This window comes from Urtica dioica, chromosome 5 (genome assembly GCF_054948205.1).
Source record: "Urtica dioica subsp. dioica isolate 48M chromosome 5, U.dioica_male_clone48M_v1_H2, whole genome shotgun sequence".
In the NCBI taxonomy this organism is placed as follows: Eukaryota; Viridiplantae; Streptophyta; class Magnoliopsida; order Rosales; family Urticaceae; genus Urtica; species Urtica dioica.
The window spans coordinates 31,996,612-32,023,881 of record NC_142760.1 but is presented as its reverse complement, the minus strand read 5'-3'; the positions used below and the strand labels follow the sequence as shown (position 1 = coordinate 32,023,881).

The following is a 27,270-nucleotide window of genomic DNA, read 5'->3' as shown; positions in this document are numbered from 1 at the left end:
GCACGCTTATGTCACGTGTTTCACATAGTGAATGAAGTTACTCAAATACCATTATCTTACATTGTAAAAACATAAAAAAAAAAACAAAAAAACATATTCTGCTTCTTTTTTCTTCCCTCGGCCACCGTGACCAAGTTCTTGGGCGACGACAGCTTCGTGGTGGATCACCAAACTGACGACAGCTTCGTGGTGGATCACCAAACTTTGAAGAGCTTTGACTGAAAAGCCTTTCTTGGCGATGAGTGGGAGAGGGAGAATATGGATTCCGTTGTCGCGCTCAGAGAAGTGGCGAAAAGGTTGAACGTCGACTGTTGGTTAAATGACCGTTGGTGGGTCGACGGTGTTTCGAGGGTTCTCGCTGGGAGAAACTACTTCTCCATCTCTTTCTCCACCATAACCACAAAATTTGATGACCTTCAACCCAAAATTTGTGCTCAAAATCCGATGAAATCCTCCAAAATCCGATGAAATCCGATGCTTTTTATACATATATGGACTTGCAAGGGCATTTTTGTCCGAAAAGTGTCCAAAAGTCCAATTTCGGATATTATTAAACTAATGGGTCTAGTCTTGATATTTTGATAGTTTTTAGGTCTATAAAATGAAATTTCTCATTAGAAAACTATCTAAGACACAATACAATTCTTATCCTCAGGTCCGACCAATTGTACTTGTCAAACTCTAATTTTCTGATACTCCATTTCTCTGACTAAACTTTATAGCTCACTATATACTCAAATTTTGTTTTTTTTCATCTTGCCTTGTGAAGAGAAATTAATAAAAAAAAACTAAATAGTAAAATAACTCAACACATGCCTACCTATTCAAATACGTAGTCAATATTTAAATTATAACGATAAACCTTATAATAGTCATATACTCAAATTTTCAAATTATTTGATTTAAAGGATAGTACAAGTGTAAGATTAATTCGTCATATATATTTGACAAATGTTGATCATGCAATATACTCGTAATTACTACGCAACTGTTTTTTACTTACATTAAAATATATACTGGACTCGTTACCATCGTTACCATGCAACTGTTTTTTTTTTACTTACATTAAAATATATACTGGAGTCATAAAGTTAAATGTATCTAAAAAGTAAATATGGTATAGTAGAGAAGGTAAGATACTCCATGCCAACCTTTTAACATGAAGGAAAATAAATGCATCAATAGACAATGCATCAATAGACAATTGGTGTATTATTTATTGTTACAAAAACTTAATAAGGATGAGATCAAAATATACAAAATTTTTTTGAGAGATCTCTATTTGTAACATTTTAGTTTAATTATCTAAAAATTAAGAAAATAACTCAAATTAAGACGAGATGCATGCATCCGTTGTATTTAATACTTGAAAGAGTTAGATATGAATTGAGCTATATTTTTAATAATTGAATCTTTAATTAAATATTAATTTAAAAGAGAGTTAGTCACATTCAACTATTTAATATAGTCTCTTCTTAAAAAAAAATATGGAATAAACAATCATATTTTTCTTTCTACAATTTTAACCTCCATATTAAAATATAAGGGATACACATGACAAATGAAACAACTTTAAGTCTAGTCTTACATTATAATTTTAATGAATCATATTCATAAATGAATAACTATCCTAATAATCTAATGAAATAAACTTGCAAAACAAATTAGGCTGCATACCTTATCACACACACATGACAAACTTTCATGTACATATTAAATAACTTTACTTTTGCTCCTTAATTAATTTTTTTTATTTTTTTCCAATTGTGAAGTTATAATCTGAAAACAAAATCTAATGTATACAATATCATGTACAATTATAAAGACAAAATTCTCAAAATAATGTATCACAAATCCAAGATTTGTGATCATTGTTTTTTGTTACGGTTCTTTTTTAAGATTTTAGTCAAAATTTGTTTTATTAAAAAATAAGAAATTAGTAACTTATTAAGTCATTCCAAACATCACGTTTGGATATAACTAATGTTTGGAAACTTATTAAAAAAATAGCCAAATAGATGATGTGACTGTTGAATAAGCCATTTAAATTTTTTATTTTGTCATTCCAGCCGTTTTTTGTCACTCTTTTTCTGTCATACAGTTTTTTTTCATCAAAACTTCAAAATTTCGGGTGTGTTTGGTATTCCTCTCAAAAACAATTTTTTAGTTTTTGAGTGGAAAAAATTGAAAACAAAAATTGAAAACATGTTTGGTTTAAGTTTTTGGAAAAAATTTTCAAAAAATTTTGAAGTTGTTTTGTAAAAGAGTAAAGACAACTGAAAACAAATAAAATGTGTTTTTGGAAAAAAAATTTCTTCTCTTCTCTCATCCTTCTCCTCATCTTCTCTTTTCATTTTTTCAAAAACAAAAATAAAAACTATACCAAACACTTTTTTCAGTTTTTTCAATTTCTCAAAAACAAAAATGAAAACTGTACCAAACAACTTTTTGAAAACAACTGCAAAATAATTTTTCAATACAACTACAAAAATTAAAAAATAGAAAACAAAAACTTTTTGAGTTAACTACCAAACACAATTCATATATTTCTCATATGAACTCGAAATTGAGTGATTCTAAATCCTACGGATTTGTGGCGATGAGAACTTCAAAAATAGACTCATTGTGTTGGATGAAAAATCTTGTCTACTATTGTAGAATTCTACCGGAGTTCATAACTGGTACATTAATTGTCGAATTTTTAAATTATTTAATTTTTTTTGTTAATTATAATATATTTAATATAAGGATATTTAAGTCAAATATAATTGTCATTAGTTATTTTTTTAAACATTTGCAAACGTTGACTACATCCCAATTTTATAGTTTAATTTTAGTTACAAAATTAACGCCCAAAAAATAATAAGGGATCCAAAGTAAAATAAAATAACTAAATAAAAAATAAAAAAAATTGGACGAAAAAAAGTAATAAGAAAAAAAAATCCATTTTTCCCGCGAATCTGGTTTTCTTTTTCATTTAATAATATTTTTTTTTCTTTATTTATAATAAGCTTCTCTTCGAGTCTGGCTTCTCGTTGAACTATCCCTCTCTCAAAAACCGAAACCGAAACTGAAACTCTGTTTCTGGACCGAGTCGTGAGTCCGAGTGAGATAGCCATGTTCTTTATCCGAGTCCACTCGGTGGAGTCGAACAAAGCCCTGAGCTTCGACGACCTTGAGTTCACAGAGGCGAACGCGACGGCGAGCAAGAAATCGCCGGCGTCGAAAAGCACGAAGTTCAGCGAGCGCAGAGGGGTGATTCATCTCTTCCGATCAGTCGCTCCGTTCTCGCTTCCGAGCCCTAGCGCGAGGTCGACCGTTGCGTTCGTTATCGCTGTTCCAACCTCGTTCTCGTACGAGGATTTCGTTCGATTCTTGGGGACCCGAATCGAACACATCGTCGAGATCGTCTTCATCAGGTTCTGAAAAACCTCAATTTTTTTTCTTTCTCTTTTCGGACGCTTGGAATTGTTAAATGTTGATCAACGCCTTCGATCGAGTTATTATTTGTGTATAGATTGCATTTCTGTCCTGTTATTATTTCTTTCCAAGTGTTCTGAATGGAAGAGTAAGTCTAATTCTTGATTTTTATGGGTGTAATTTTTTTTTTCCTTTGAGGTTTTGGAAATTAATTTTTTGGGATATGAAATGCGTAATTGCTATTGAATGTTGTTTGGCTTGTCAAATCTTTAAATTGGGTTTATGAAAAATGGAAGGTAATGGAGAATTGGATGTCTTTCTTTTAGAAGAAATTTATGCTTCTTTGTTGTGTGTGTTTTAGCCTAAAATTTAATCATGCTGATATTGAAAGACCAGGTCTTTCTATTTATGAGTAAAAACAAAGGGAATTATTATACCTGTTTTCTTAGGTGTTGAGCGATTGTTGCATGCAATACAGTTCTAACACTATCAGTGTTTTGCTTTCTTGGAAAAACCTTTCTGGGTGTGGGTTATTTCATATTGGGGCTTATTGTTATATACTTTCATCAAAACTCTAAATTCAGTTTTTTTTTCTCTTTTTGATGAGATTTTACTGTACGGCATCATCAGGTTTTGAGCATTAGCATTAAATGATTTTGATATTAATAGATAGACAGAGTGATTAAGCTTGTCCACTTGTTTGTATTCAGGAACGATGCGATGGAAGACCGGTACTCGGTTATGGTTAAGGTCACAAATCAGATGATGTCTGATGCATTTTATTGCTGTTTTAATGGGAAGAAATTCGTACCAAACAAGGTAGATCATTGCAGATATCCGCCTTTAATTCTGTTGAAATTGTTCGGATGATAGATTTAAATGTTAATTTTTTTTTTATAGATTTATAATGATCCAATTAATTTCAGGGGGAGATCTGCCATGTCATGTTTTTGTTATCAACGGATTTCACTAGTTCGGCTGAATTAGCCGGGACTCCACCAGATGGGTGCATTGAGTTACCGACTTGTCCGATTTGCCTCGGTGAGACACAGAAGATACTACTTTTTTATTTTATATTTTCTTGATTCATTGGTCAAACTGTTCATCATTAGATATTATACAGGGAAACTGTTTTTTGTTTTGTTTTTTTGTTTTGTTTTTTTCTTTTTCCATGCATACTTGTTTGTACGATCCGAAACTTATTTGATTTAATTGATTTATTTTTGGTTTTAGAGAGATTGGATCCGGACACGAGTGGAATATTGACTTCTGTTTGTGATCATTCCTTTCAATGTCCTTGCACTTCAAAGTGGACTTACGTATCATGCCAGGTGAGAATTCCTTTACTTGCTCAAAATATCCTTGTCCAACTCCCAAAGTAACATGTAAATGTGAAATGCTAGGAATTCTCATTTTAATTTTGATTGAATTATCTATATCTTGGTATCTCACTCAGTCCACTTGTAATACGGCTGCTTGCCAAGTCACTAGTATATTTAACAGAACCTACGACATAGTAAAACATATAAATAGCATCAATTGGCTGCCCCACTGCTCAGTTTTTTTACATGAAGGAAAGTTGTAAGACAAAATATACAGATTCATTTTTTTATTTTTCCTTCTTCTTTTAAAGTTCTAGCGGTGATGGACAAAGAAAGGTTCGAAGCCACAAAGTTGTAACACTTCACTTATGATAAGGGAATTTCTAGATTTACTGGTACATGTTGCGACTAGATCAGGGTCAAATGTTATATTCTGAACATCTTTATATTTCTGCTAATCATACAAAGATTTCTGAAAGCTAAGTCTAGCGTATGTATTTAATATATTATTTTGTATGTGTGTACAATATCAGGTTTGTCGATACTGTCAGCAGCAGGATGATAGTCCAACCTGCGCTCTTTGTGGAACATCAGAAAATCTGTGGGTCTGTATGATATGTGCTTTTGTGGGGTGTGGAAGGTATTTCACTGGCACTCGATCTTAAACATGAACTAGTCAATTTACGTGAACCATTCTATTAGAGCTTATTGTTCACTTCTTATTATATGTTGAATCTTATGTATGTAACTGAAGATACAAAGAAGGGCACGCTATTAGGCACTGGAAGGAAACGCAGCACAGCTATTCCCTTGACTTAACGACCCAGCAAATCTGGGATTACGTTGGCGATAGTTATGTTCACAGACTGAACCAGTCCAAAGGCGACGACAAGTATGGCGAGATGAACGCTCGGTGCTTTTCATTTGGAGACTGTGGTAGCTGCACATGCAGCGAGGATTCTAGCGTCGGTGGAGCCCTCTACACTAGCAAAGTCGACGCTGTATGTATTCAGTTTGAAAAAAATTGGTTTTGTGAACACCTTTCATTTTCAGAAAATTAGAAAATAGTCAATTTAAACGTTTGACATTGCTAAATAGTCAACGTTTGGTAAATCATAGGTAAATAGCCACTTTCGGACGTAAATCTTAGGTAAATAGCCAACGTTTGGTATATGAAAGTGGCTATTTATCTAAGATTTACGTCTGAAAGTGGCGATTTACCTAAGATTTACTAAGAGTTGGCTATTTAGCAATATTAAATGTTTAAGTTGGCTATTTTCCTAATGGACCTTTTATTTTTATATAAACAAAGCATTTTATCATTTGTGATAATTTACGTACCTCAGCTCAATGATATCTTTTGTGACAACAGATAGTGGATGAGTACAACCATCTTCTTGCCGGTCAGCTCGAGACTCAGAGACAAGTATGTATTTGTTGCTTTTATGCTTTTTTTCTTCTTCTAAAGAATTAGTGTATGCCCTGGTTGGTAGTATTTGTTAGGAACCTAGGGATACTAGTATATATTATTGTAATGAGAAAGTAGTAATAGAAGAAATAAGGAATTGGGAAAAGAAAAAAGCAGTATCGTTGGTATTAATTGTTCGGAGGTGGAGATTACAGCGATCGCCGGGGCTGTGGGCTGCCAAGTTGACAGTTGGCCGATCAGTTATCTGGGTATGCCGTTAGGGGACAGCCCTAGAAGGAAAAGCTTTTGGGACCCGGTGCTGGCTAAGGTGTCCAAAAGATTGGCCGGATGGAAACGGGGTTTTCTTTCGAAGGGAGGAAAGATGACGCTTATTAAATCGGTTCTTTCAGCCCTTCCCACTTATTTCACGTCTATCTTCAAAATGCCGATAGGTGTGGCTGACGAGATCGAGAAGTTGATGAAAACTTTTTTCTGGGAAGGTTTTGATTCGAAGCGAATGAGAGCGGCTGTGTCCTGGAATGTTTGTTCGAAATCCAAAGAAAGAGGAGGTTTGGGCTTCGGAAGTGTCGTGAACAAGAACTCAGCTCTCCTAGCTAAATGGCTTTGGCGCTTCCCCCTCGAGGAAGATGCTTTATGGCATAAGGTGATCTCAGCGATTTACGGAACTCTTCCTAACGGTTGGGATCCGGGAGCAGCGGTAGATCGCTCTTTTCGCAGTCCGTGGAGGTCGATCTCTGCGGTGCGGGAAGTTTTTTTCGGCCATGTCTCTTGGAGGGTTCTAGACGGGTCAGTGGTTCGGTTTTGGGAAGATATTTGGGTTGGTGACAGATGTTTCAAGGATCGTTTCCCGGGGCTGGCAAGGTTATGCCCGATTAAGAATGGGAATGTCCAAAGTTTTGCGTCTCTTTCACCCGAAAACCCCGACCTTGTCAATTGGGATTTCTGTTTTCCCAGGAATTTAACGGATAGGGAAACTCGTGAAGCGGCGGTTTTGATGGATTCTTTGGAGTCTTTTAGGCTTTTGGAAGGTGTCGGAGATCGCCGAGTATGGTTAGGCGACAAGGAAGATTTTTCGGTGAGGTCTTTGGTGGCAGATCTCTCAGACGACGGGGAAAACGCTTCTGTTCCTTTTTTCGAGACGGTCTGGAAGTCTCCAGTCCCGAGTAAAGTCCAGGTATTCGCGTGGCAATTGGTGCTCAACAGAGTCAATACGGCTGATCGGGTTCAGAAGATTAATCCGCATATGTCTTTGTTGCCTAGCCTCTGCCATCTTTGTGTCAGAGCGAGCGAGGATGCCAATCACCTTTTCATCCATTGTCCCGTGGTGGTGTTAATATGGGAATGGCTGTTTCAAAAATTGAACATCCAAACCTTGTCTGTTTCTATCGAAGGGCTGCTTCGGATCCACGAGACGACGGGACGTAACGACAAATGGATTGAAGCGTCTAAGGCTGGAGTTTTATCCTCTCTGTGGTGTATATGGACTGCTAGGAACAACCGGATTTTTAACGATGAGGTTTGGAACAGGGACAAGTTGATCGACAAAATTAAAACCTGTATTGCCTTGTGGCTTCACTCCAATAGTAAAGTTTTTGGGGCTTTTTCTCTTTCAGATCTGGGTAGGGATTGGGTCAGTGCTATGTAATTTGTTGTACGGGTTTTTTTCTTCGCTCTTTCGGAGCTGGTTTTTAGTTCTTTTCAGCTCGTTTTGCTGTAATCTTTATGGCTGAGCCGTTTTATTAATAAAGGATGAGTTTCTTTTTTAAAAAAAATATCGAGTAAATTTGAGGTAACTTTCTTTGGAGAGAACAAGCTTCTCGAGAGCTTGTATCTATCTTACGTTTTTGTTTCGATACCAATGGAGTACCGAGCTTTTTAAATGGCCAGTGTGTCGATTTTCAAAAACTAGTGTTTGAATGCTTCACTACTAGGTTTGTTGATTCATTCTCTCCTTTATTTTCTTTAGTTTTATGAGACACTAGTTTCGGACGCCAAAGGTAAGATGGAAGATGCAGTTTCTGAAGCTGTAAACCGGACCGTGACTAATAGAATGCGTGACATGCAAATGGAAATGGAGAGATGTCTTGACCTGAAAGATATTGTTGGAGAGGTAAGTTTATATTATTTAATTTGACCACCTTGCACTTTGATGATGTCTGGTTGTTTTACCGTATCATTGTTTTGTTCCCTTTTAGGTCAATCGAAAACTCATCGGGGATCAAGAAACTTTGCGTAAGAAATTCAAGGAAGTTGAAGAAAGGTGCGTGTCTCTCTGCCTATAATTGAAGATGTCTAACAAAGTTCCCGAAAGAAATCAATGTTTTTTCACTATTCAAATTCGGCTTTAGCAAATAGTCCAGGAACTATTACGGTGAGATTTGGCCCTTAAATTAATTTATGAGCTAAACAGTCTTTTTTTTTTTTTTTTTTTTGAGAAAGCTAAAGGGTCCTCAAACTATTGATTTTGTAGCATTTATTTGTACAAAAACCAAATCCAAAACAACTTAAACACATTTACAAACTTAATAATTTGTTTGTGATTCCAAAAAGTTTTTTTTAACATACAATCTTACTTTTAACAATGTAAAATTATATATAACTGTTATTTGGCTTGTTTATGGTTAATTTAATCAGTCTTATTTTTGTTATGAAATTGACTAGTTACTTGAGTTGACAAATACTCGGGTTTTAAAAAAAAAAACACTTTAAACACGTTCTTTAAAAGATTAAAATGCTGCAAAATCAATACTTTGAGGTATATTTTTCGCTGAAAATTAATTTAGGAACCAAAAATGCCACTCGTGCAAGAGCTCAAAGAATAATTGCACTAAAAACTAAAAAGCCACACCCACACACACACACACACACACACACACACACACACACACACATATATATATATATATGTGTGTGTGTGTGTCTTTTCCACTTGAATATAATTGGAATACCATTTTACAAGTGCCAAATTTTCCATATTCTTATAAGTGAACCCGTTGACTCATTCTATCAGAGAAGCTGCGGCACTGAAGCTGAAGGATGAAAAGATTTCTGATTTGGAAGAACAGGTACTACAAACTCATTAGAATTAGTTCAATGATGATTATATGTTTGTTAATACTCGAAAAGTCGGGGTTTACTTATTTTCTCATGATAACGCTTACAAAACCGACGGTAATCACTCAGATAAGGGATCTCAAGGTGTTCATCGGGGCCCAAAAGACGCTCGAGGACCTGAAAGATTCGGATGGCATCAAAGGAGGAACGGTCCTTCCCGTGCCTTCGAAGCAATCTTCCCAGCCTAAATCCAAAAATAAATCGAAGTCGGGACGCAAAAGAAATTAGAGAGGTTTGGATGGAATATCCGTATACTGTGGATAGATAATCTGAGAAGGGTGTTAGTTGTACAGGTACAACACATTATCATTAGAGCGCTCTCGAAAATGAAAATGTCATTTTCAAGACTTGATGATGGTCTATGGTTGTACATAATGAACATAATATTTACTTATAATGGAAGAATAATATTTAACTCATAGCATGTCATCAGTGTTTAAAATATCGTTACTGCTCCGCAATTGGAATATAATTGGTGGATCGTTATCCGTTATAGCATGAGCGCAAAAAATAAAAATAAAAAATGGTTAACCGCAGGGTATTCATAAACAAAATGAACCTTTAGTATAAGATGTCTGCTAATTGCTTCATTTAAGAATTAATTTTGTTTTGCTTCAACCAATCATTTGTTTTCTAGTGATGGTGTCAAGTGATCGAACTAAGACAAATGTTGGACAAAACCATAGTAAGTACCAAGTATTGAAGCTCAGTGTTTGTCCGCCCAAATAAATGTGACACAATTTCGTAGTAAGATCTGTATGGTGGACTTAATATAATAATAAAAAATATGAAGATAAGATTTGTTATGCGTATATTATCTTGAAGCTGAAGTTTTGAACTATTTTTAAACAAAATGTTCTGTATTTAAGTCTTATTTTTCAAAGAAATTTCGCGATGGTCTCTATAATTCGCGATGACTTAATTAAATTAGTTTTATTTCAGATGGTTTTAAGCTTATTTTTGTCCAATAATGTGATACAAATCCAGCTTTAGATATTGTGTACTTAGAGCAACTCCAATGGTTTACCATAAGGACTTGCTAGTAAATTTTAAAAGATTGGAGCTAATAGCTTCACCATTGGAGCATGATTTGACTATTGACTTAGTAGAGCAAAGTAGCTCTAATTAGCAAATTAGCTCTAGCAAAAGCAATGGACCCCACATTCATTTGAACCAATGAGAATTAAGTAAAAATTTAATGAAATGTTATTTATATGTGTGATACATAGAGCAAAGAGAAAGAGATTGGCTTAACCATTGGAGATGGTTGTTGTTTGAATGAGTTGTAGTTTGAAAAATCTAGGTGGCATATTAAGCTAACGTTACCACTAAAGATGCTTTTACAAACCTAATTTTGATATTTTGCTAATTATTAGGCCCATAATATAAACTAATTTCTTACAAAATCATCACTTTTTTTGTCATTCTCTCTCTCTCTCTCTCTCTCTCTCTCTCTCTCTCTCTCTCTCTCTCTCTCTCTCTCTCTCTCTCTCTCTCTCTCTCTCTCGTATCGTATTATCGTATTCAGCTTGCGAACAATATCAAAAAGGCTGATGATGTCAATCCTCTTACAACCTTATCTTCTAAGAGTATGAATTCCTTGGTTAATAGCTTATAATATCTACTGGGTACACAAAATTATAAATTAGATGGGATCGTAAAATTGCCAAATTCATATCACTTTTTTTTTTCTCATATAGCACTTAACATTAGGATACAAAATTAAAATTAATTATATCTTATATGCTACTCGGCATTTTTAAACAACAACGATTTCAGGGACCCAATTTCGTTATAGTCAAGTGAATTTGGTACTTCTTTGATTTTGTAATCTTCGGCATTGTTTTTGAATTCCTTGTTCTTTGTCCTTCTTTTTCTGTTACTTTTTTTTATCGTCAAAATCATTTATTATTTTTGTTTACGTTGTTTAAATGAAACTTTATTTTTTTGCTACTTATTCTATTATGATCAATTCAAATAAGTTTGTCATGCATTCACACGAATTCAGCTTGCGGCTCGTTTAGTCTGAAATTTTTCCAGATTTTTTTAGTGAATTAAAATTACTAGAATAGTACGTTTAATTTAAATTCGGAGAGCTTTCTTATTTGTCCTACATTTGACATAGTTCATGATTGTATTTTAAAAAATAAAATGCTTTTGCATGTTTTTATTTATAATTTTACTGAATTTTTTTTTTCCTATCATGACTTTGCCTTTTATTTCTTGAACTTCATCCGAAGATTCATAAGATTCTTATCAAGTTAATTAGAATTACTAGTCTCGTAAATTTTATTTACTATTAAGATTGAGCTTTTTTGTTTTTATTGTTTCAGGTTTTGTTGTTTTAAGTTTAGACTAATTTTTTATTTTTATTTTTTGGGTTCCATTGCAAAAATCCTAGATTTTTTGGAATTATGTTGTTTAATAGAAAATATTCTTTTGTAGGTTAATTCTCTTATCAATTCAAATAGTTACGTCACGAATTCTTACTTTTGTAGTGTTGTAAATAAGTTGAAATGATTATTTACAAAAAATTTACAAAAGATTGACTACCTAATAATTTTTAGATTTTCGGTGGCTTATTGGGCTAATTTTTTGAAGATTAAAAGATAAAATACGAATGCATGTGAAGAAAACTGATTTTATTTTGAAGTATAAACACCAGAGTGTTGATTACATAATGAAGATATTTAGAAAGAAATTACAAATCCTAACAATTAATATCGAGGAAAGCGAGAACACCTGGCCACAATTACAACTTAATAATAGAAAAAAAAATAGTGACTAAATCAACTAAAAAAAGGAAAATAAACAAAGGCAGGGCTCACTCAAACCAACCTTAAATTTATCTTTCACTAAAAATATTCTCTACCGTCAATGCCGTCCAACCTAAGCTTGTGTTTTTCTTTCTTTCTTTCTTTTTTATACCTTCCGAGTCCCTAAATTTACAGCGCGAACTCACCTTTTTTTAATGCAACTCATTTTCTTCTGGGTTAATTCAAGTATGTAAAGGCTATCAAATACCCCTCTCTCATTTTTCCTGAAATGTAAAAAAAAAAAAAAAAAAAAAAAAGGTCTCAGTTTGTCACCGCTGAGGCTGGTCCGCCGCGGCCGGTCCAGGTGTGGCGCTGGGCCCCGCGCCGTTCTCGGTCGGCGGTGAGGTCCCCCATTTTCCTTCGGATTCTAAAGGCTCGAGTACGTGGACCCCACCATCTGTGAGGCCCAGAGCAAACTGATTGGCCTCGGTAGGATGTGCAGCGATGACTAGAGGGTATACCCTTGAGCTGTTTTATATTTAAAAAAAAAAAAAAAAAGTGTGAAAAGCCAGCCAAAGTTGACAGTATAGCTTTTTAAGAAGGGACATTTGACCTTGGGTTTTGAGGTAGATAGGCATTTGGATTGATTCGGCATCTCAATCTAAGGCTCGTCGCGGTTAAGACACCGACACTTCCGTCTTCAAAGCTGACGTAAATTAACTGGCTGTCGCAGGAGTACGTTGCATGGGTGATTGGTCCGGTGGCTTCTCGTGGGAACCACTATAAAATAAGATAAGTTCGAAAACGGGTTTATTGTTAACTAAAAATCCTTACGCGGATCACTCTGATTACGACATTGAATACTCTATTGAGACTATAACAAATCATTGCCAAAGGAAGACTACAAGTACCTGTTTAAGGCATTCCAGTTTCGGGGCTTCGTAAATGGCGATCTGGGTTTCGTGAACTACTAAGAGATGTGTCTGGTCTTGGTGGAACTGAACTTTGGTGTCTGCGGCCGGTGCCACGGTTCGTCCAGTATGAAGTTGCAAGAATTTGCTCACCTGCTTTTCCCATCCGTCAGTGCTCCAAACACACAACTGTTCAATGGGAGAAAAAGGATTAGTGGGGTTTAAACCATCAAAAGCACGAGAAACAATCTAAAAAACATTTTGGCCAAAGTCTGCATTTGAACGAGTGCAAGGAAATGTAAAAGAGAAAGGACAAAGGTTCTACAGTGAACTATCTTGGTACATTCTCGTTCAAACAAATCATCTTTTACTGACTTTCAAATCTCCACAAACAAGCAATACCTAACGGATCAACACAAGTGGTATCAACAATCTCTATACCTGGGAATCAGCTCCTGAAGATACGAGGACGTTCAGAGTGTGGGAAAAGGCAAGACCCGTTATCCTCTTTTGATGACCTTTTAGCTTGGTCTTAACCTGTGAAAACAAATGTTTGATTGTTAACAATACCAATCCTGTGATGCCTATGACCAAGTATGAGACACATAATATCATGCCATATGCCGATACCTCATCAACGCGGACATTATAAATCTGGATGGTGGAATCCGCCATGCCTATGGCAATAATGTTGTTGTCTTGAGGATGGAATGCCAAAAATGTCGCTGCTGGTGGGGGCGGCATGAATGTCGTCATTGTCTGCAATCATACCAAGGAACCGTGTTATGTCAAAAGACTATTTCAGAACTCCCTGGGAAATCTTTTTTTTTTTTTTTTTTTACAATCTAAATAAGAGAAAGCAAGTATTCGAAACATATGCTGTAAAATAAATAAATAATAAACCTGATTATACAGATGCCAAAACAGTAAAAGCTCGCAATCAACTAGTTTAGAATACAAACTATTTTTATCTAATAATATTGTAAACATCTTTTCACGAACCGAAAGTCAACAAAACTAATGAAGAATTAAGATGAAGCAAACCGTAATGAAGAATTGAGATGAAGCAAACCGTATACATCGAGATTAATTCAGTAAAATATTAACACATGGGAGGATAATTGATTCGGTGTCAAACAGAAGGTATATGCGCAACATAAAAAAGCGATATGATATTTTCTCATTTTACGATCTAAAAACAGCATAAAAAGTAAATAAAAGCCAGTATTCTTAACCTTCATTGTAAGCGGGGGAAAAAAAAGTCTAGTCCTAAAGAGAATGTTAGCAAGAAAGATTGTCAATCAAAGAAGTTACTACACAAACTAAATAGGGAAATTCAATCAACCAAGTAAAGATAAAGATCTACTATACCTTAAACGTCATCATGTTGAATAATGAGATTTTTCCCCCAGAAGCAGACATGACATATGAGTCGTTTTTGGAAAGAGCAAAGCAGGGAACGGCTTCTTCGGGATTTGTGTCATTGATATCGTTTGTCATCAATATTCCACTTGAAGGTTGCCATAATTGTGGTACAACACTTGTAGAGGCCTACAAGAAATGCAGATACGTGAATTGCAAGCTCAAAGCCCAAAATGCAAGAAAGTATACCATTTCAATTATCTTTATTGCAACCTTTATTGCAGAATTTCTATCGGTTCTCTGCCATTTCCAAAGCTTATGAACGGCGTTAGATGATAAGGCTAGAATGGCGAGCCCTGAATTTGTATAGATTAGTCGGGAGACCTGATTTAACATCAACGTGTCAGGCTTGCAACTCAAAATACACCACGGAAACAATAGAGGTGATATACGCACAAGAAATAAAGTGTTGAGAAAGTAAAAACACAGCATATAGGATAAGATAATGTTTCAAACAAATTGGTACCCTCATTGCTGTCAAACTGTCGGGAAGTCTCATAGAACGGCATTGTGAAGCTTCATTAACTTCCAATGCTTTCCAGTTCCTGGATTTATCAACTGGCTGCGATTCAGCAATTCTAGGCTTTACATCAACCATGTTCCGGCTGTCATTGCGGCTCTCATTCTGCACAATTTCAAACCACAAACGAAAAAAACAGAGGTCATGTTTTGAAGTGAGAGTTTTACTTTGGAATAGAGTGTTATACGAGTAACGATACTAACCAGTCCAACTATTGGTGCTATTGGTGCAGTACGTTCTGCGATGCTTGCTTCAACAGGGATGTTGGAAGAAGCAAATGTAGCAATTGCAGGACTCTATAAATATTACATGTATATCAGTCTATGAGTATTCATAGTAAAAAACAATCTTATCATCTGTTAGTCTTACTCAACCAATCCAAAGCGCAATTTTTCAGTTGAAAGTAACCTGAATATTTTTTCAAGATCTGCTAAGGTGAAATCTTTACCTTCACTACAGATGCTGAAGCAACTCTGGATGCGTCAAATGTACGAGTTTCCATTGTTCGTAGCAGCCTAATGCCATCGGGGTTTGCCAGAATTTTGACCCCGTTGTCATTTGTTGACACTGCCAAAAGTATTCCTTCCTTGTTAAATCTGATGCAAGGAGAAGCCTGCAGATTTATCAGATTATCATCATTAGTCGCATGAATGACATTAACAATAGTTAGATAAAAATAATGAAGAAACCCATTACAGATGAGATGACTTGAGATATACAAGTTTATAAAATCCATTCAGATTTATTATTTGTAAATTGAGCAAGAGAATTGCACGGAAGTAATGTATAATTTGAAAGATCAAAAGCGGAGGTTCCTCTTGAATTCAAAGTCCGGCATTGGAAAACCTCACAGATGCTTCTTTTTTTTTTTAAAAAAGAAACAAAAAAATGTATATATATATCAAAATGGCAAAAAGCCGTGTTTCAATTACTTTTTACATCACCAGTGGAGCATAACGAGCAAACCTCACCGATGCTTATACTAATAAACTTGATAAGTGGTACATACCGATAATCCACCATCAGCCTCAATACTTGTCAGCAAAGTAACAGAGTCCATGTCCCAGAATTTGACTGTGAATTCATCTCCAGCAGCCAAGAACCTATTCTTAGTTGTATCAAATTGCACAACTCCCACGGATCGCTTTCCTAGACCACGGTACGTACGCTTGACAGCTCCTTCACTTTCATTCCATTCCACCAAGTATGATTCTCCTTCTTTGTTTGTCCCGCAAGAGAATAGCCTATATTAGGTACCCACAAGTCAAAACCAAATTACAAAGATAACTTCAAATAACAAAATAAATAAATAAACATAAACTCTAGATTGCAAATAGGAAGCTTTGAGGATCATAGGTTCCAGATTCTTACCTAGTACCATCAGCACTGTATGACATAGTTGTAGGCGAATGGCCAGGAGCATCGTAGTCAACTCTAGAACCCATGTTATCGTATAACCACGCCTTTATTTTCCCATCAGTTGCTGTCGAAAATATGAACTAGACAAAAATAATAACAATCTTAGATAACCTACCATGCATCTCTAATTTTCATTAAAGCTAAGAAATAGCTGCTAGTAGGAAACAAAATAATCTAACTCGAGTTCAATGTAAATGTGCATCTTATGAAACGAAAGATTCTAAACGAAAAAGGGCAATAATTCTGAATACCCCACGATCTTACTTTTGTAGAGAGACATAGACAGAGAAACCTTAGAAATCGGACTACTTAATGCGCAATAAAAAATATCTGAAAAAATACACATAAAATTCAGGTACCCTGATTAATTTACTCAGTAAGACTCGTGTCTTTTTTCTAACTTTCTCATACAGTGGCAATAATAGAGAAAAAGAAAACGAAGTTAAATAAGCACCCAATTTAATGACAATGGAAATTTTTAAACACAGAAAACCAATTATATCACCTGAATACTTTCTTTGTGATGCGGACACACTGAATAGACAGGGGCTTCGTGACCTTCGAAAGTGAATTGCTTAGTCCCAGTAACTGCATCCCAGACCTACATAATACATGAATTTAATGTCCAGTCTAAACAATCATCACATAGAAGGAAGTAAAAGAAAAACCTTTATAAGCCGGTCTTCTCCGCATGTGACAACACATAGCTGTTTGTTCGGGTACGAAAATGCTAGATCATTTACACTTCCAACGTGAGCCTCAATCTGAACAAGTAAAATTGACAAATTCCAATTATTACAATATAGAAGGATACTGTTCCGGTAAACAGCCAGCGCAGAATAATAGAAACTGTATGAATAATATTCGGAGGTATGTAAGATTTGGGATCTTGTAAATGCAGGTAGGTAGTAACGAAGCTCAGTTCTAAATTCTAACCTCTAGATGATTGCGCAAATCATCACCATTCTGATATGAGTAGATGTGCACGATATGTTTGGAATACGCAACACCTAAATTCAGAAATAATATTTCTATCAGATTAATAAACAGTTCTTTGCAAATGGTTAATGTAAGAGCTTAATGTTAAACACTACAACAAATCAGACAACTAAGCGAATAAGAACTTCAATTACCAAATAGTGTTCCATCAGGACTCCACATGACACGGTTGACAGATGCAGAATAATCATTGGCTAGCGATGCCTGCAAGAGAAGAAAAGGGAAAATTAGGCCAATTTTTTTTAAAAGAAATAGTGCAGTATATTGTATATCAAAATTGGCCAAAACCAAATGAACAATAGAAGATTACTATTCAATACAGGTCAACAAACTGATAGTCGAACCTGAAGAGGCATTGAACACGATCCAAGGTCCCAAACTTTGAAATTCCTGGTCGCAATTCTTTCATTGCTCGGTAGCTCATAGATCATAACATCACCCATGTTTGTTCCGGCTGAAATCACAAACGCGTATATTAAAAATATATATATTTTTAATATCTGAAAAAAAAAAATCTCTTTCTGAAATATTCTATGAGCTGAAATGAAATTTCATATCATTTACCAGGAGACACTTACCGAGGAGGAGGATTTGCTGCACTGGATGGAAATCCATGCTCTTGACAACTGAACCCAGAGTTAAAGTGATAACAACCGACCTCGGCAAGTCATCTGAAGAGTAGGAGCTCTGTCCATGGCTCTGATTGGTGTATCCAACCGGAAGAATGTTTACTGGTATATTACTTCCCTGCTATAAAAATGTCGGGGAAAAAATAAGCACTTGAACAACATCATACTCTTAAATTGTAAGACATTATTAATAAATAAAATAAAAGCATTGGGAATGAAGCCATCTTAAAACCAGAGATTAAATAACTTTGTTCCACTCGTTAATTACTAAACCCTTCTGAGTAAATAAAATTTTTGACAATCAATAAAATACTGAAAATACGGATAAAAAGGTACTTCATCTGATATTCCAAATGGACGTGGTCTCTTTAGCACATGTTCAGAGTCAGCAGTTTGATAATCCATAGCAGGGCTATTGGAAGGAGGAGTTCTAGGGCGCTTCAAGATAGCTACTACCATGACAACAAGATACAAAGGAGATTAAAAATCAATTGTCAATGTGGAAAAAGAAATCAACAGAGCTGAAAAAATCACCGTTATTGTTCGACATGGCCAAACCAATCGGCCCAGCAGAAGCAGCGGGGTGAGGAATGGGAGATGGATTTGCCATCCACCCAGCAATTGTCGTTGGAAGCGCATTCGGAGCAGGCTGAAACGGCTATAGACACGCAGACATAATTAGATTTTTATAATACATGAGGAACAATTTTTTTTTTTTAATAAATCGCAGGAGTAAATTTTTAGTTCACTTACACCATGGGCGCTAAGTGGCGGAAAACCTCCAGGCTTAGGAACAGTTCCCATTAAGGGGTTGGTGACGGGGGACGGAGCCCGAGCTCCATTGGGCTGTCCACAACTGTGGTCAACAAATAGGGTCTTTATGTCAGGATTAGGCCTTGGATTCTTACAAAGTTGATGCTGCCAGTTTAAACTGTGGTGGAAAAAAAATGAAAACAAAAAGAGAACAAAAAATTCAGAATTTTAAGCAAGATAAAATCTCACTGCAGACCACAAAAGAAAACATTTTTTTTTCTCAACGACCTCTGGTTAATCAGTGTCCGTAGCCTCGAGTTCTTCAAAGTCGGAAACTGAAGTTTGTCTCGAAATAGTGGGTTTGCTTCAATCAACTTCTTTAGTTCGGCAAGCATTATACCCCTAGCGGATTTAGTGTCTCCGTATTTGGATAGCTGTTCGTTGTCCCTGTGCACATTCAAAGGTGACAAACATAAAGTGTAAGACATTGTATACTCGAAAACAATTTTTAAAAGATATCATTCTCGTACCTAAAGTTTTCCAGAGTTAGCAGCTGTGTGATTTCCTTAAAAAGGTCTTCATTAAAAGCAGAGAATACTTTCAAGTCCTTGACTAGTATCTCGACAGCCTTGGATCGGTCACGCCTTCAAATATTTCACAGCCATTTCAGATCATTGACCGAATAAACTTCTCGCCATTATAAAAAGAATAATAATAATAATAATAAAAAAAGGAAAATGTCACGGGTTCTGAACCGAATTTCGAAAACAAAAATGCACCTACTTGTCCAAAGCCTCCAGGTACTTTTGCTTCCGAATCTCAAAAAAGATTTTCATTGAATATCTATTATCGTCGACCTTTGTGAAACCCGACAAATACTTCTCCACCTCTTCCCACTCACCACCTGTCACCATTTCCTCAAAATACCTCATATTGAAGAAAAATCCTGAATCTTGCTCCAACCTTGACACACCATAAAAACCCCACCAATTTTATCAATACATTAGAATAGTATTTTAGTATTTCAGTTAAGTTCTTTTTCCCCAGAGATATGAACAAAATACACAGATGAAAATAAATAAATTAAATTGAACATACTTATGAACAGTCTCTTTGAATTTCTCTTCGTCGAGAAATTGAAGTATGAGAAACACAAGTTCTCTGCTGAGCGACGTCATGTTTCCCTTCGAAGCCAAAGATCTAAAACCCTCACACAGATCAATTCAATTTAAAAAAAAAAAAATATTACCAACAAATTATAAAATTCAAATTTCGAACAATCAACAAATAAAGTTTCTAACAATTATCCATAAGTCTAACTCACACAGCCTAAACAACAACAAACACGGAAAGAAATAAAGGAAAATTCAAGAATTCTTTTTTTTTTTTTTATAAAATAAAATATATTATCAAACGGAATTATCGATGAGGAAACAAAAACGAGAAAATCTCGTACCTTTTTTCCTCGAAGAATTAGTCGAGCAGATCGGAACCGTCTTTCGTAGAAGACAAAGAAGAACGAAGACTAAGGGAAGTTTTTTTTTCCCCTTTCTCTCTCTAGCTCCTTTCTCTACGAAGCTCTCTGTGCTAAGTATTTATAGAGAGAGAAAAGGGTTAGGGATTTGTAATAGAGAGAGAGAAAGAGAGTCGTGTTCTTTATATATCAGACAAATCGTTTATCGTGAGGCGAGAGAACGAATTGAGATGTTTGATTATAAGCAAACTGATAAGTAAACGTACTTATTAGGTCTTTAATTGATAAGCAAATGTACTTATAAGGGGAGATAGGCACTTTCCGGTTTTTGCGGGTTTTCAACGTGAAAAAACAAAAAAGAAAAGGAAACTAGTCTCTTTTTTTTTTTAAATAAATGTAAAATGGAAAGTTAACGAGTGAAGTTTACCAGCCACTAATAAACGCAAAAATTCTTTATTAGATTAATTTTGGTGTTATCATAATCAACACCGATCTCTATGTGATATAGCGTGTGAAATTTCATCCTAAAATCTAGAAATAAATGAAATGTGGATTACAACATCATTCGTCCCACAAAACAAGATAGAAATAATATTATTAATAAATTATTAGATATTTCTTGGATTATACCGTAAAAATGATTTATTTTAATTTTGTATGGCGTTAAATACCATAATACAGTATGAGAGATAGATATGCGTGACGTCAGACTTGTCATAGAAATCAGATCATATTCGTTTTTAAAATAAATCATATACTATTCAGTTTTTTAAGTTGTATAAAATTACACCGTACGGTGAAATTAGTTATCCACACACAAACGTGGCTTAGCGGGAGATACCACATCTCCCGTTGCCGCCCCCGTCTGAACTCCCATTATTTGACCAAACGGGAGTCTCATCTCGTTGTACTATTCAATTTTTAAAGTTGTATAAAATTACACCGTACAGTGAAATTAGTTATCCATACACGAACGTGGCTTAGCGGGAGATACCACATCTCCCGCTACCGCCCCCGCCTGGACTCTTATTATTTGACCAAACGGGAGTCCTGTCCCGTTAAGTAACGGGACGGGAACGGGGTACCGCCTAATGGGATTCGGACCCCGTTAGGTTAAAAAAAAATTAAATTTTTTTTTAAAAGATTTTAAATAATTATATAGAAGGATTTAATTGAAAGGAGTTTATGTTAGATATTTTTACACATACTAAAGGTGTTCTAGCAACATGAACACGTCAAAGCGGAAGCGAAAAGGATCGGTTTACCGGGCCATTGTTGTGTTTTTCCGGCGAGCTCCGGACTCCGATTCCGGCGAGTTGCTTTGAGGATCTTCTAAACTCTCGCTCTCACCCTTAGATGGTGTTGGTATTCCGAATGTGTGAGTCAGTTTAGGGACCCCAAAACGTTTTATTTATAGTCTCATTGCCATCAATGAGAAAAATCACAATCCCACTATTATGGGCAATTGCTTGATTCTTGGGCATTTATTTGAGCTCGAATTTGGCCATTAATTACTTGGTCAATCTTAATATATATATGGACCACAATAAGGAAAGAATATTTCCTCATTAATGAATATTTTATAGAAATATTCTTACATTCTCCCACTTGGTCCATATAGCTCAAAACTTACAAAGAACAAAATATATGAATCATGGCGATAGGTTTTCTATGAGCGAGTATTATCTTCCATGTATTACTATATATTCAGCCTCTCAACTTAATAGCCCTCTTATTCTTTAGTGAATAAACCATATGTTTATTCCAGGTCCACTTAAACGATATTTCTCAATAAATATAATGAATGTGCACAACTATATGAGAAAATATCTAACTGAATTAGAGTTTATGAAAAAACAAATGTACCCCATAATAAGGATTACATCAAAAAAGAAAGAAAGAGAAAGAGAATTTTTAAGACGATAATGATACACAATACAGTTTCTCTCTCCTCTTAACACTCTCTGGTTCTTCTTCTTCTCAGATCTAGATCCAGATCTGGTTTTTTTCTCTCTCCCCTGGGGCTGATCTCGGCAGGGACTCCGGTCACTGTTGGGTGTCTTTCGGCTCCGGGGGAGAAGGTGCGACGGACAGCTACCAGGGTGGAGAAGCAACAACGAAGATTCGTGTCATGGCTGTGCGTTGCGGCGTGTTCTCGGTGATTGTGGTTGTGTTGCGTGGCTCTCCGGCGACGGCGCTGCGTGGCTCTCCGGCGACGGCGCTGCGTGGCTCTCCGGGGACGGCGCTGAGTGGCTCTCCAGCGACGGCGCTGCGTGGCTCTCCGGCGACGGCGCTGCGTGGTTTTTCGGCGACGGGGACGGCGTTGTGTGGCTCTTCGACAATGGCGGCGGCGCTGCGTGGTTTTTTAGCGACGGGAGCAGAGTGGCGTGACTCCTCGGTGACGGGGACGGGGCTGCAGGGCTGCGACGGCGTGATGGCGTGGCTGTTCCGCGGCGAGGATAGTGAGGCATTGCTTCTCGGTGTTGTGTACCCAACTCTGGTGGCTAGTTTTAATTTTATGTTGATTTTTTTCAGTTTAAGAATAATTGCGAATGGTTTATTTGGTAGCAACATTTTGTTTGCTTTGTTTTGTTATGGAGTCGGATTAGCCGTCGTCCATTATCCCGGTAGGGATTTCCTGTTAGATTTTGTTCTATATAGGCTGAAGAGGCATCTTCTTCGTGGTCATCGGACCGAGGTTGAGTGGACCTTTCCATCAACCATTATTGGTTTGTTGAAAGAGCCATATGTGTGCTCAAATATTGTGCTCGTCGTTCTTCTTCTTGTTGGAAGCATGCACAAAACGTACGATTACCGGAACTTAGTGTTAGGTTCACTTTGACTTAGGTTTGAGGTGTTCCATGTATTAAGTTGTTATTCTCCTGTATGGATGGGTTTTTTTACCCAATTTTAATGGAAAATCCGTGTTATTAAAAAAAAATAAGGATTACATCATGTAAGTAGATACAATGATTTCTAAATGATCCTTGAATTTCTTTAGTGGCATGCCTTTAGTCAAGGATCAGTAATCATCAACTCAGTGCTAATTTGTTGGATGACCACTTTATCATCTTTAACGTGTTCTATAATAGCTTAATACTTAATGTCGATGTGTTGCTTCGACTTCACTTTTATTAGCCATCAAAACAACAGCTGAATTGACATAGTATAACTTTAGTGGCCTAGAAATAAAGTCGACCACTCCATGACACGGAGTCAATGTCGACCAGCTTCAAAAAAAAAAAAAAAAAGAAATAAAGTCGACAACTCTAAGCCCATATTTGAAACTCTTCAACCAAACACCATGGGATGTAGCTTCAAAACAAGATACGAACTCAGCTTCCATCGTGGATGTAGCAGTCAATGTCTGCTTAGTGCTTCTCCATGACACGGCTCCACCGGCTAGCATAAAAACATATCTCGAAGTGAATTTTCTTGAATCAATGCAGCCAGCGTAGTCAGCGTCAGAGTAGCCAACCACTTCCAATTCATCAGTCCGTCTGAACATAAGCATGTATTACTCATTTGTTCCTTGAAGGTATCTCATAACCTTCTTTGCAGCTTTCCAATGGTCAAGACCTGAGTTACTCTGATATCTACCCAATACTCCAACAACATATGCAATGTCAGGTCTGGTACAAACCTGAGCATACACAAGGCTTCCTACAACGGAAGCGTATAGAATATTCTTCATTTGTTCCCTCTCAAGGTCATTTTTCGGACATTGGTCCAAACTGAATTTTTCACCCTTCACAATGGGTGTGACACTTGGTGAACAATCTTTCATCCGAAATCTCTCAAGAACTTTGTTGATATAGGTCTCTTGAGACAAACCCAAAATGCCTCGTGATCTTTCTCTATGGATCTTAATGCCAATAACATAAGATGCCTTACACATATCTTTCATATCAAAGTTCTTTGAAAGAAACTGTTTCACCTCATATAGCATTCCATTATCATTAGTTGCAAGTAAAATATCATCCACATATAAAACAAGGAAACATATCTTGCTCCCACTAACTTTTGGTAAATACATTGATCTATGACATTCTCTTCAAAACCAAATGAAGTGATAACATCATGGAACTTCAAATACCATTGGCGGGAGGCTTATTTCAAACCGTAAATGGATTTATTAAGCTTGCAGACTAAATGCTCACGATCACTAGAGGAGAATCCTTCAGGTTGTTTCATGTAAACCTCTTCCTCTAGATCTCCGTTAAGGAAGGCTGTTTTCACATCCATTTGATGTAGCTCAAAATCAAAGTGAGCTACTAATGCCATAATCGTGCGAAGAAAATATTTCTTTGGTACATGAGAAAAGGTCTCTGTGTAATTGATTCCTTCTCTTTGAGTGAACCCTTTGGCTACAAGTCTTGCCTTATGTCTCTCGGTGTTGCCTTGTGAGTCTTTCTTTGTTTTAAAGACTCATTTGCATCCAATGGCTTTTACACCATTAGGCAACTCGACGAGATCCCAGACTTGATTAGTTTCCATAGAGTTCATTTCCTCAATCATGGCATTGTGCCATAAGTTAGATTCTTTAGAACTTACAGCTTGTGAAAACGTTTCAGGATCATTCTCGGCTCCAATGTTGCAGTCCATTTCTTGCAGGTACACTTCATAATCACTAGGGATTGCTGATCTTCTAACTCTAGTAGATCTTCTTAATGTTACTTCATCATTCTCTTGATGATCTTGTTGTTCAATAGGTTGTTCAACATGATCTTGACCAGCAACTTGATCTAAAGGATCAGCATTATTAGCTTGTAGTTGGTTGTCGTACACACGATTGAGCTTGAGGTGTATGTATGACAATCAATATATCACTAGAACTAGAAGATTGAGCTTCATTGTGATCAAATACAGAGACTAAATCATGCAGTTGGTCACTCCCACTAATCAAGTGATCCTCGAGAAATTTCGCATTTCTTGATTCCACAATCCTAGTACTGTGAGATGGACAATAGAATCTATAACCTTTGGACCTTTCGACATATCCAATGAAATACCCATTATTGGTCCTAGGGTCTAGTTTCTTTTCTTGTGGATCATAAATTCTCACTTCAGACGGGCATCCCCAAACGCGTATATGTTGCAAACTAGGTTTCCAACATTTGAATAACTCAAAAGGTGTTTTTTTTAAACAGCCTTGGTTGGAACTCGGTTTAATATATACACAGCCATCTTTAGTGCTTCAGTCCACAAGAATTGAGGAAGTTTGTTTTTACTCCTCATACTTCTTACCATGTCCATTAAAGTTCGGTTTCTTCTTTCTGATGCACCATTTTGGTCTGGAGTACGAGGCATAGTGTATTGGGCAACAATCCCATGTTCTTGAGAAACTTCGCAAATGGTCCAGGTGCTTGTCCATTTTCAGTGTATCTACCATAATGCTCACCACCTCTATCTGATCTCACGATCTTGATTTGTTTACCACATTGTTTCTCTACTTCGGCCTTGAAAACTTTAAAGGCATCTAAAGCTTCATCCTTAGAACGAAGTAAGTAGAGATACATAAATCGTGAGAAAACATCTATGAAAGTGGTAAAGTATTTTGGACTACTTGCATCCATATCAGGACAAAAAATGTCTGTATGTATGATTTCTAACAATTCAGTACTTCTCTTTGCACCCTTTTTAGACTTGTTGGTTTGCTTTCCCTTTATGCAATCCACACAGGTCTCAAAGTCAGTAAAATCAAGAGCACTAAGTACTCCCTCATTCACTAACCTTTTAATTCTCAAAATGGAGATATGTCTCAATCTCCTGTGCCACAATAGAGAAGAATGTTCATTCATAATACAATGCTTCAACCCAGCAGTGACATTCATGGAGTAATGAGCAATGTTAGTTTGCAATGTAATGGAATAAAGACCTTCAGACAATGTACCATGACCACTAACTTCAGATTTATTAAATAAGGTTAAACCTTTATCCGAAAAAAGTGAAATTCATAACCATAGGGCACAAGCTTTGAAATTGAAATTAAATTCTTTGAAAAACTAGGAACGTAAAAAGTCTTTCCAAACGCAAAACAAACCCACTGCTTAACACCATATTGCAAGAACCAATAGCCTCCACATGTGAGTTCATCCTGCTCTGTCTGAATGGATGTATTGCTCACTTCTTACTGGCTTTCGTAGGTTTTGAAACTCTTTTGAACATAAGGCACTCTTTCTTTATGTGTCCCTTCTGATTGCAAAAGAAACACTTTGCCTTTTTTTTTAATGTTCTTATTGACCTTTTGATCTTTAAGGGTTTCTGGCATGTCAACTTCCAAAGCCTTTGTTAGAGATGCAATATTCGTCATGCGCGCGATAAGGGGCATTTGTAAAATCTTTGTGTGAAGTGACAGAAATTTGGTCTATTTTCTTCAGCAGATATTTTGTTCCTTATGAGCCTGATGCAGATGCGATTAAAACGCTCCCACTTTTCATAAAGATCAACCTGATCTGGGGTACTCACGTGAGTAATTATGGGTGGCTTTAGCTTCATAACTTCATTTAGCATATCCATCCATCCTAAATGAAGGATAAGCCCCTTATTGTCACTATCCACATCAGAGTAACTAACAGGTTCACGAGCTGCAATTTACATAAATTAGACATGCTTATTAAAATATTGTTTTGAATAAAATTACTATATCATGTTTTACCAATATAAAAACATGTTTTTACTCGATGAATCTAGAGACATAAAACTTGCATGTGGGCTAAAGTTCTAATTCAATTAGATTCACACGATTATGATAAAACTGTCAAACTATGTTCCTTTTCCTAATACCTGTGGGTTAATTAGGAAATATAATTTGATATTTTATCCTAATTAATCATACAAATTGTTGTCGCAGTTTTTCGGACAACGATTTAGGAGTCGCAGACGGTTAGACCCAAGGCCGGACCAAGTGGTCTCGTCTCGACTCGAGCGTGTCGGGCTTGATATCCCAAGCCGTCCCTTAGCTGTAGATGATCTCTATCTCGTCCAAGCACCTGAAACGTGAACAGAAAGGTGTGAACTACAAAGGGGAAACAGAGGGGTTGCCTCTGTTTACCTCTCCGACGCTCAACATTAGTAGGATTGAGGTGGTTTGTAGAGGGTT

General features: G+C 36.3%; 2 protein-coding genes across 6 annotated transcripts; one reads left to right on the top strand and one right to left on the bottom strand.

The window, feature by feature from the left end:
• Nucleotides 1-3,043: 3,043 nt before the first annotated feature.
• Nucleotides 3,044-9,728, top strand: BRIZ1 (zinc finger (ubiquitin-hydrolase) domain-containing protein). The gene is made up of 11 exons (XM_089615939.1): nucleotides 3,044-3,419; nucleotides 4,131-4,239; nucleotides 4,347-4,461; nucleotides 4,654-4,751; nucleotides 5,276-5,382; nucleotides 5,497-5,743; nucleotides 6,115-6,168; nucleotides 8,138-8,281; nucleotides 8,367-8,431; nucleotides 9,182-9,236; nucleotides 9,355-9,728. The coding sequence occupies exons 1-11, from the start codon at nucleotides 3,118-3,120 to the stop codon at nucleotides 9,511-9,513; spliced, it is 1,455 nt and encodes a 484-aa protein (XP_089472065.1). The 5' UTR covers nucleotides 3,044-3,117; the 3' UTR covers nucleotides 9,514-9,728.
• A 2,184-nt stretch (nucleotides 9,729-11,912) lies between these two features.
• LOC149397915 (topless-related protein 4-like) lies at nucleotides 11,913-20,318 on the bottom strand. 5 transcript variants are annotated; one of them, XM_089615860.1, is made up of 26 exons: nucleotides 20,151-20,318; nucleotides 19,793-19,894; nucleotides 19,478-19,657; nucleotides 19,225-19,338; nucleotides 18,983-19,141; nucleotides 18,695-18,872; nucleotides 18,476-18,599; nucleotides 18,278-18,393; nucleotides 17,891-18,062; nucleotides 17,657-17,766; nucleotides 17,447-17,516; nucleotides 17,250-17,323; nucleotides 16,982-17,077; nucleotides 16,819-16,914; nucleotides 16,266-16,393; nucleotides 15,904-16,138; nucleotides 15,343-15,507; nucleotides 15,098-15,190; nucleotides 14,841-14,999; nucleotides 14,588-14,698; nucleotides 14,324-14,503; nucleotides 13,583-13,711; nucleotides 13,394-13,489; nucleotides 12,953-13,141; nucleotides 12,655-12,821; nucleotides 11,913-12,569 (listed from the first exon to the last, which is right to left on the bottom strand). In XM_089615860.1, exons 2-26 carry the CDS (start codon nucleotides 19,870-19,872, stop codon nucleotides 12,371-12,373), a joined length of 3,420 nt encoding a protein of 1,139 aa, XP_089471986.1. In that variant the 5' UTR covers nucleotides 19,873-19,894; nucleotides 20,151-20,318; the 3' UTR covers nucleotides 11,913-12,370. The 5 variants fall into 5 exon arrangements, with proteins under 5 accessions (XP_089471986.1, XP_089471988.1, XP_089471987.1 ...); XM_089615862.1 differs by having other exon boundaries at nucleotides 17,891-18,059; XM_089615861.1 differs by having other exon boundaries at nucleotides 18,278-18,390.
• Nucleotides 20,319-27,270: the final 6,952 nt, after the last annotated feature.

Bases quoted from the DNA above. Each gene is read 5' to 3' on its own strand.
- BRIZ1 (XM_089615939.1), top strand. From the start codon at position 3,118: ATGTTCTTTATCCGAGTCCACTCGGTGGAGTCGAACAAAGCCCTGAGC. The intron at 5,383-5,496 runs GTATTTCACTGG...ATGTAACTGAAG, and splicing joins GCTTTTGTGGGGTGTGGAAG to ATACAAAGAAGGGCACGCTA. The intron at 8,432-9,181 runs GTGCGTGTCTCT...TCATTCTATCAG, and splicing joins TTCAAGGAAGTTGAAGAAAG to AGAAGCTGCGGCACTGAAGC.
- LOC149397915 (XM_089615860.1), bottom strand. From the start codon at position 19,872: ATGACGTCGCTCAGCAGAGAACTTGTGTTTCTCATACTTCAATTTCTC. The intron at 17,767-17,890 runs GTAAGTGTCTCC...TTGTGATTTCAG, and splicing joins GCAGCAAATCCTCCTCCTCG to CCGGAACAAACATGGGTGAT. The intron at 14,504-14,587 runs GTTGCAATAAAG...CATTTCTTGTAG, and splicing joins ATAGAAATTCTGCAATAAAG to GCCTCTACAAGTGTTGTACC.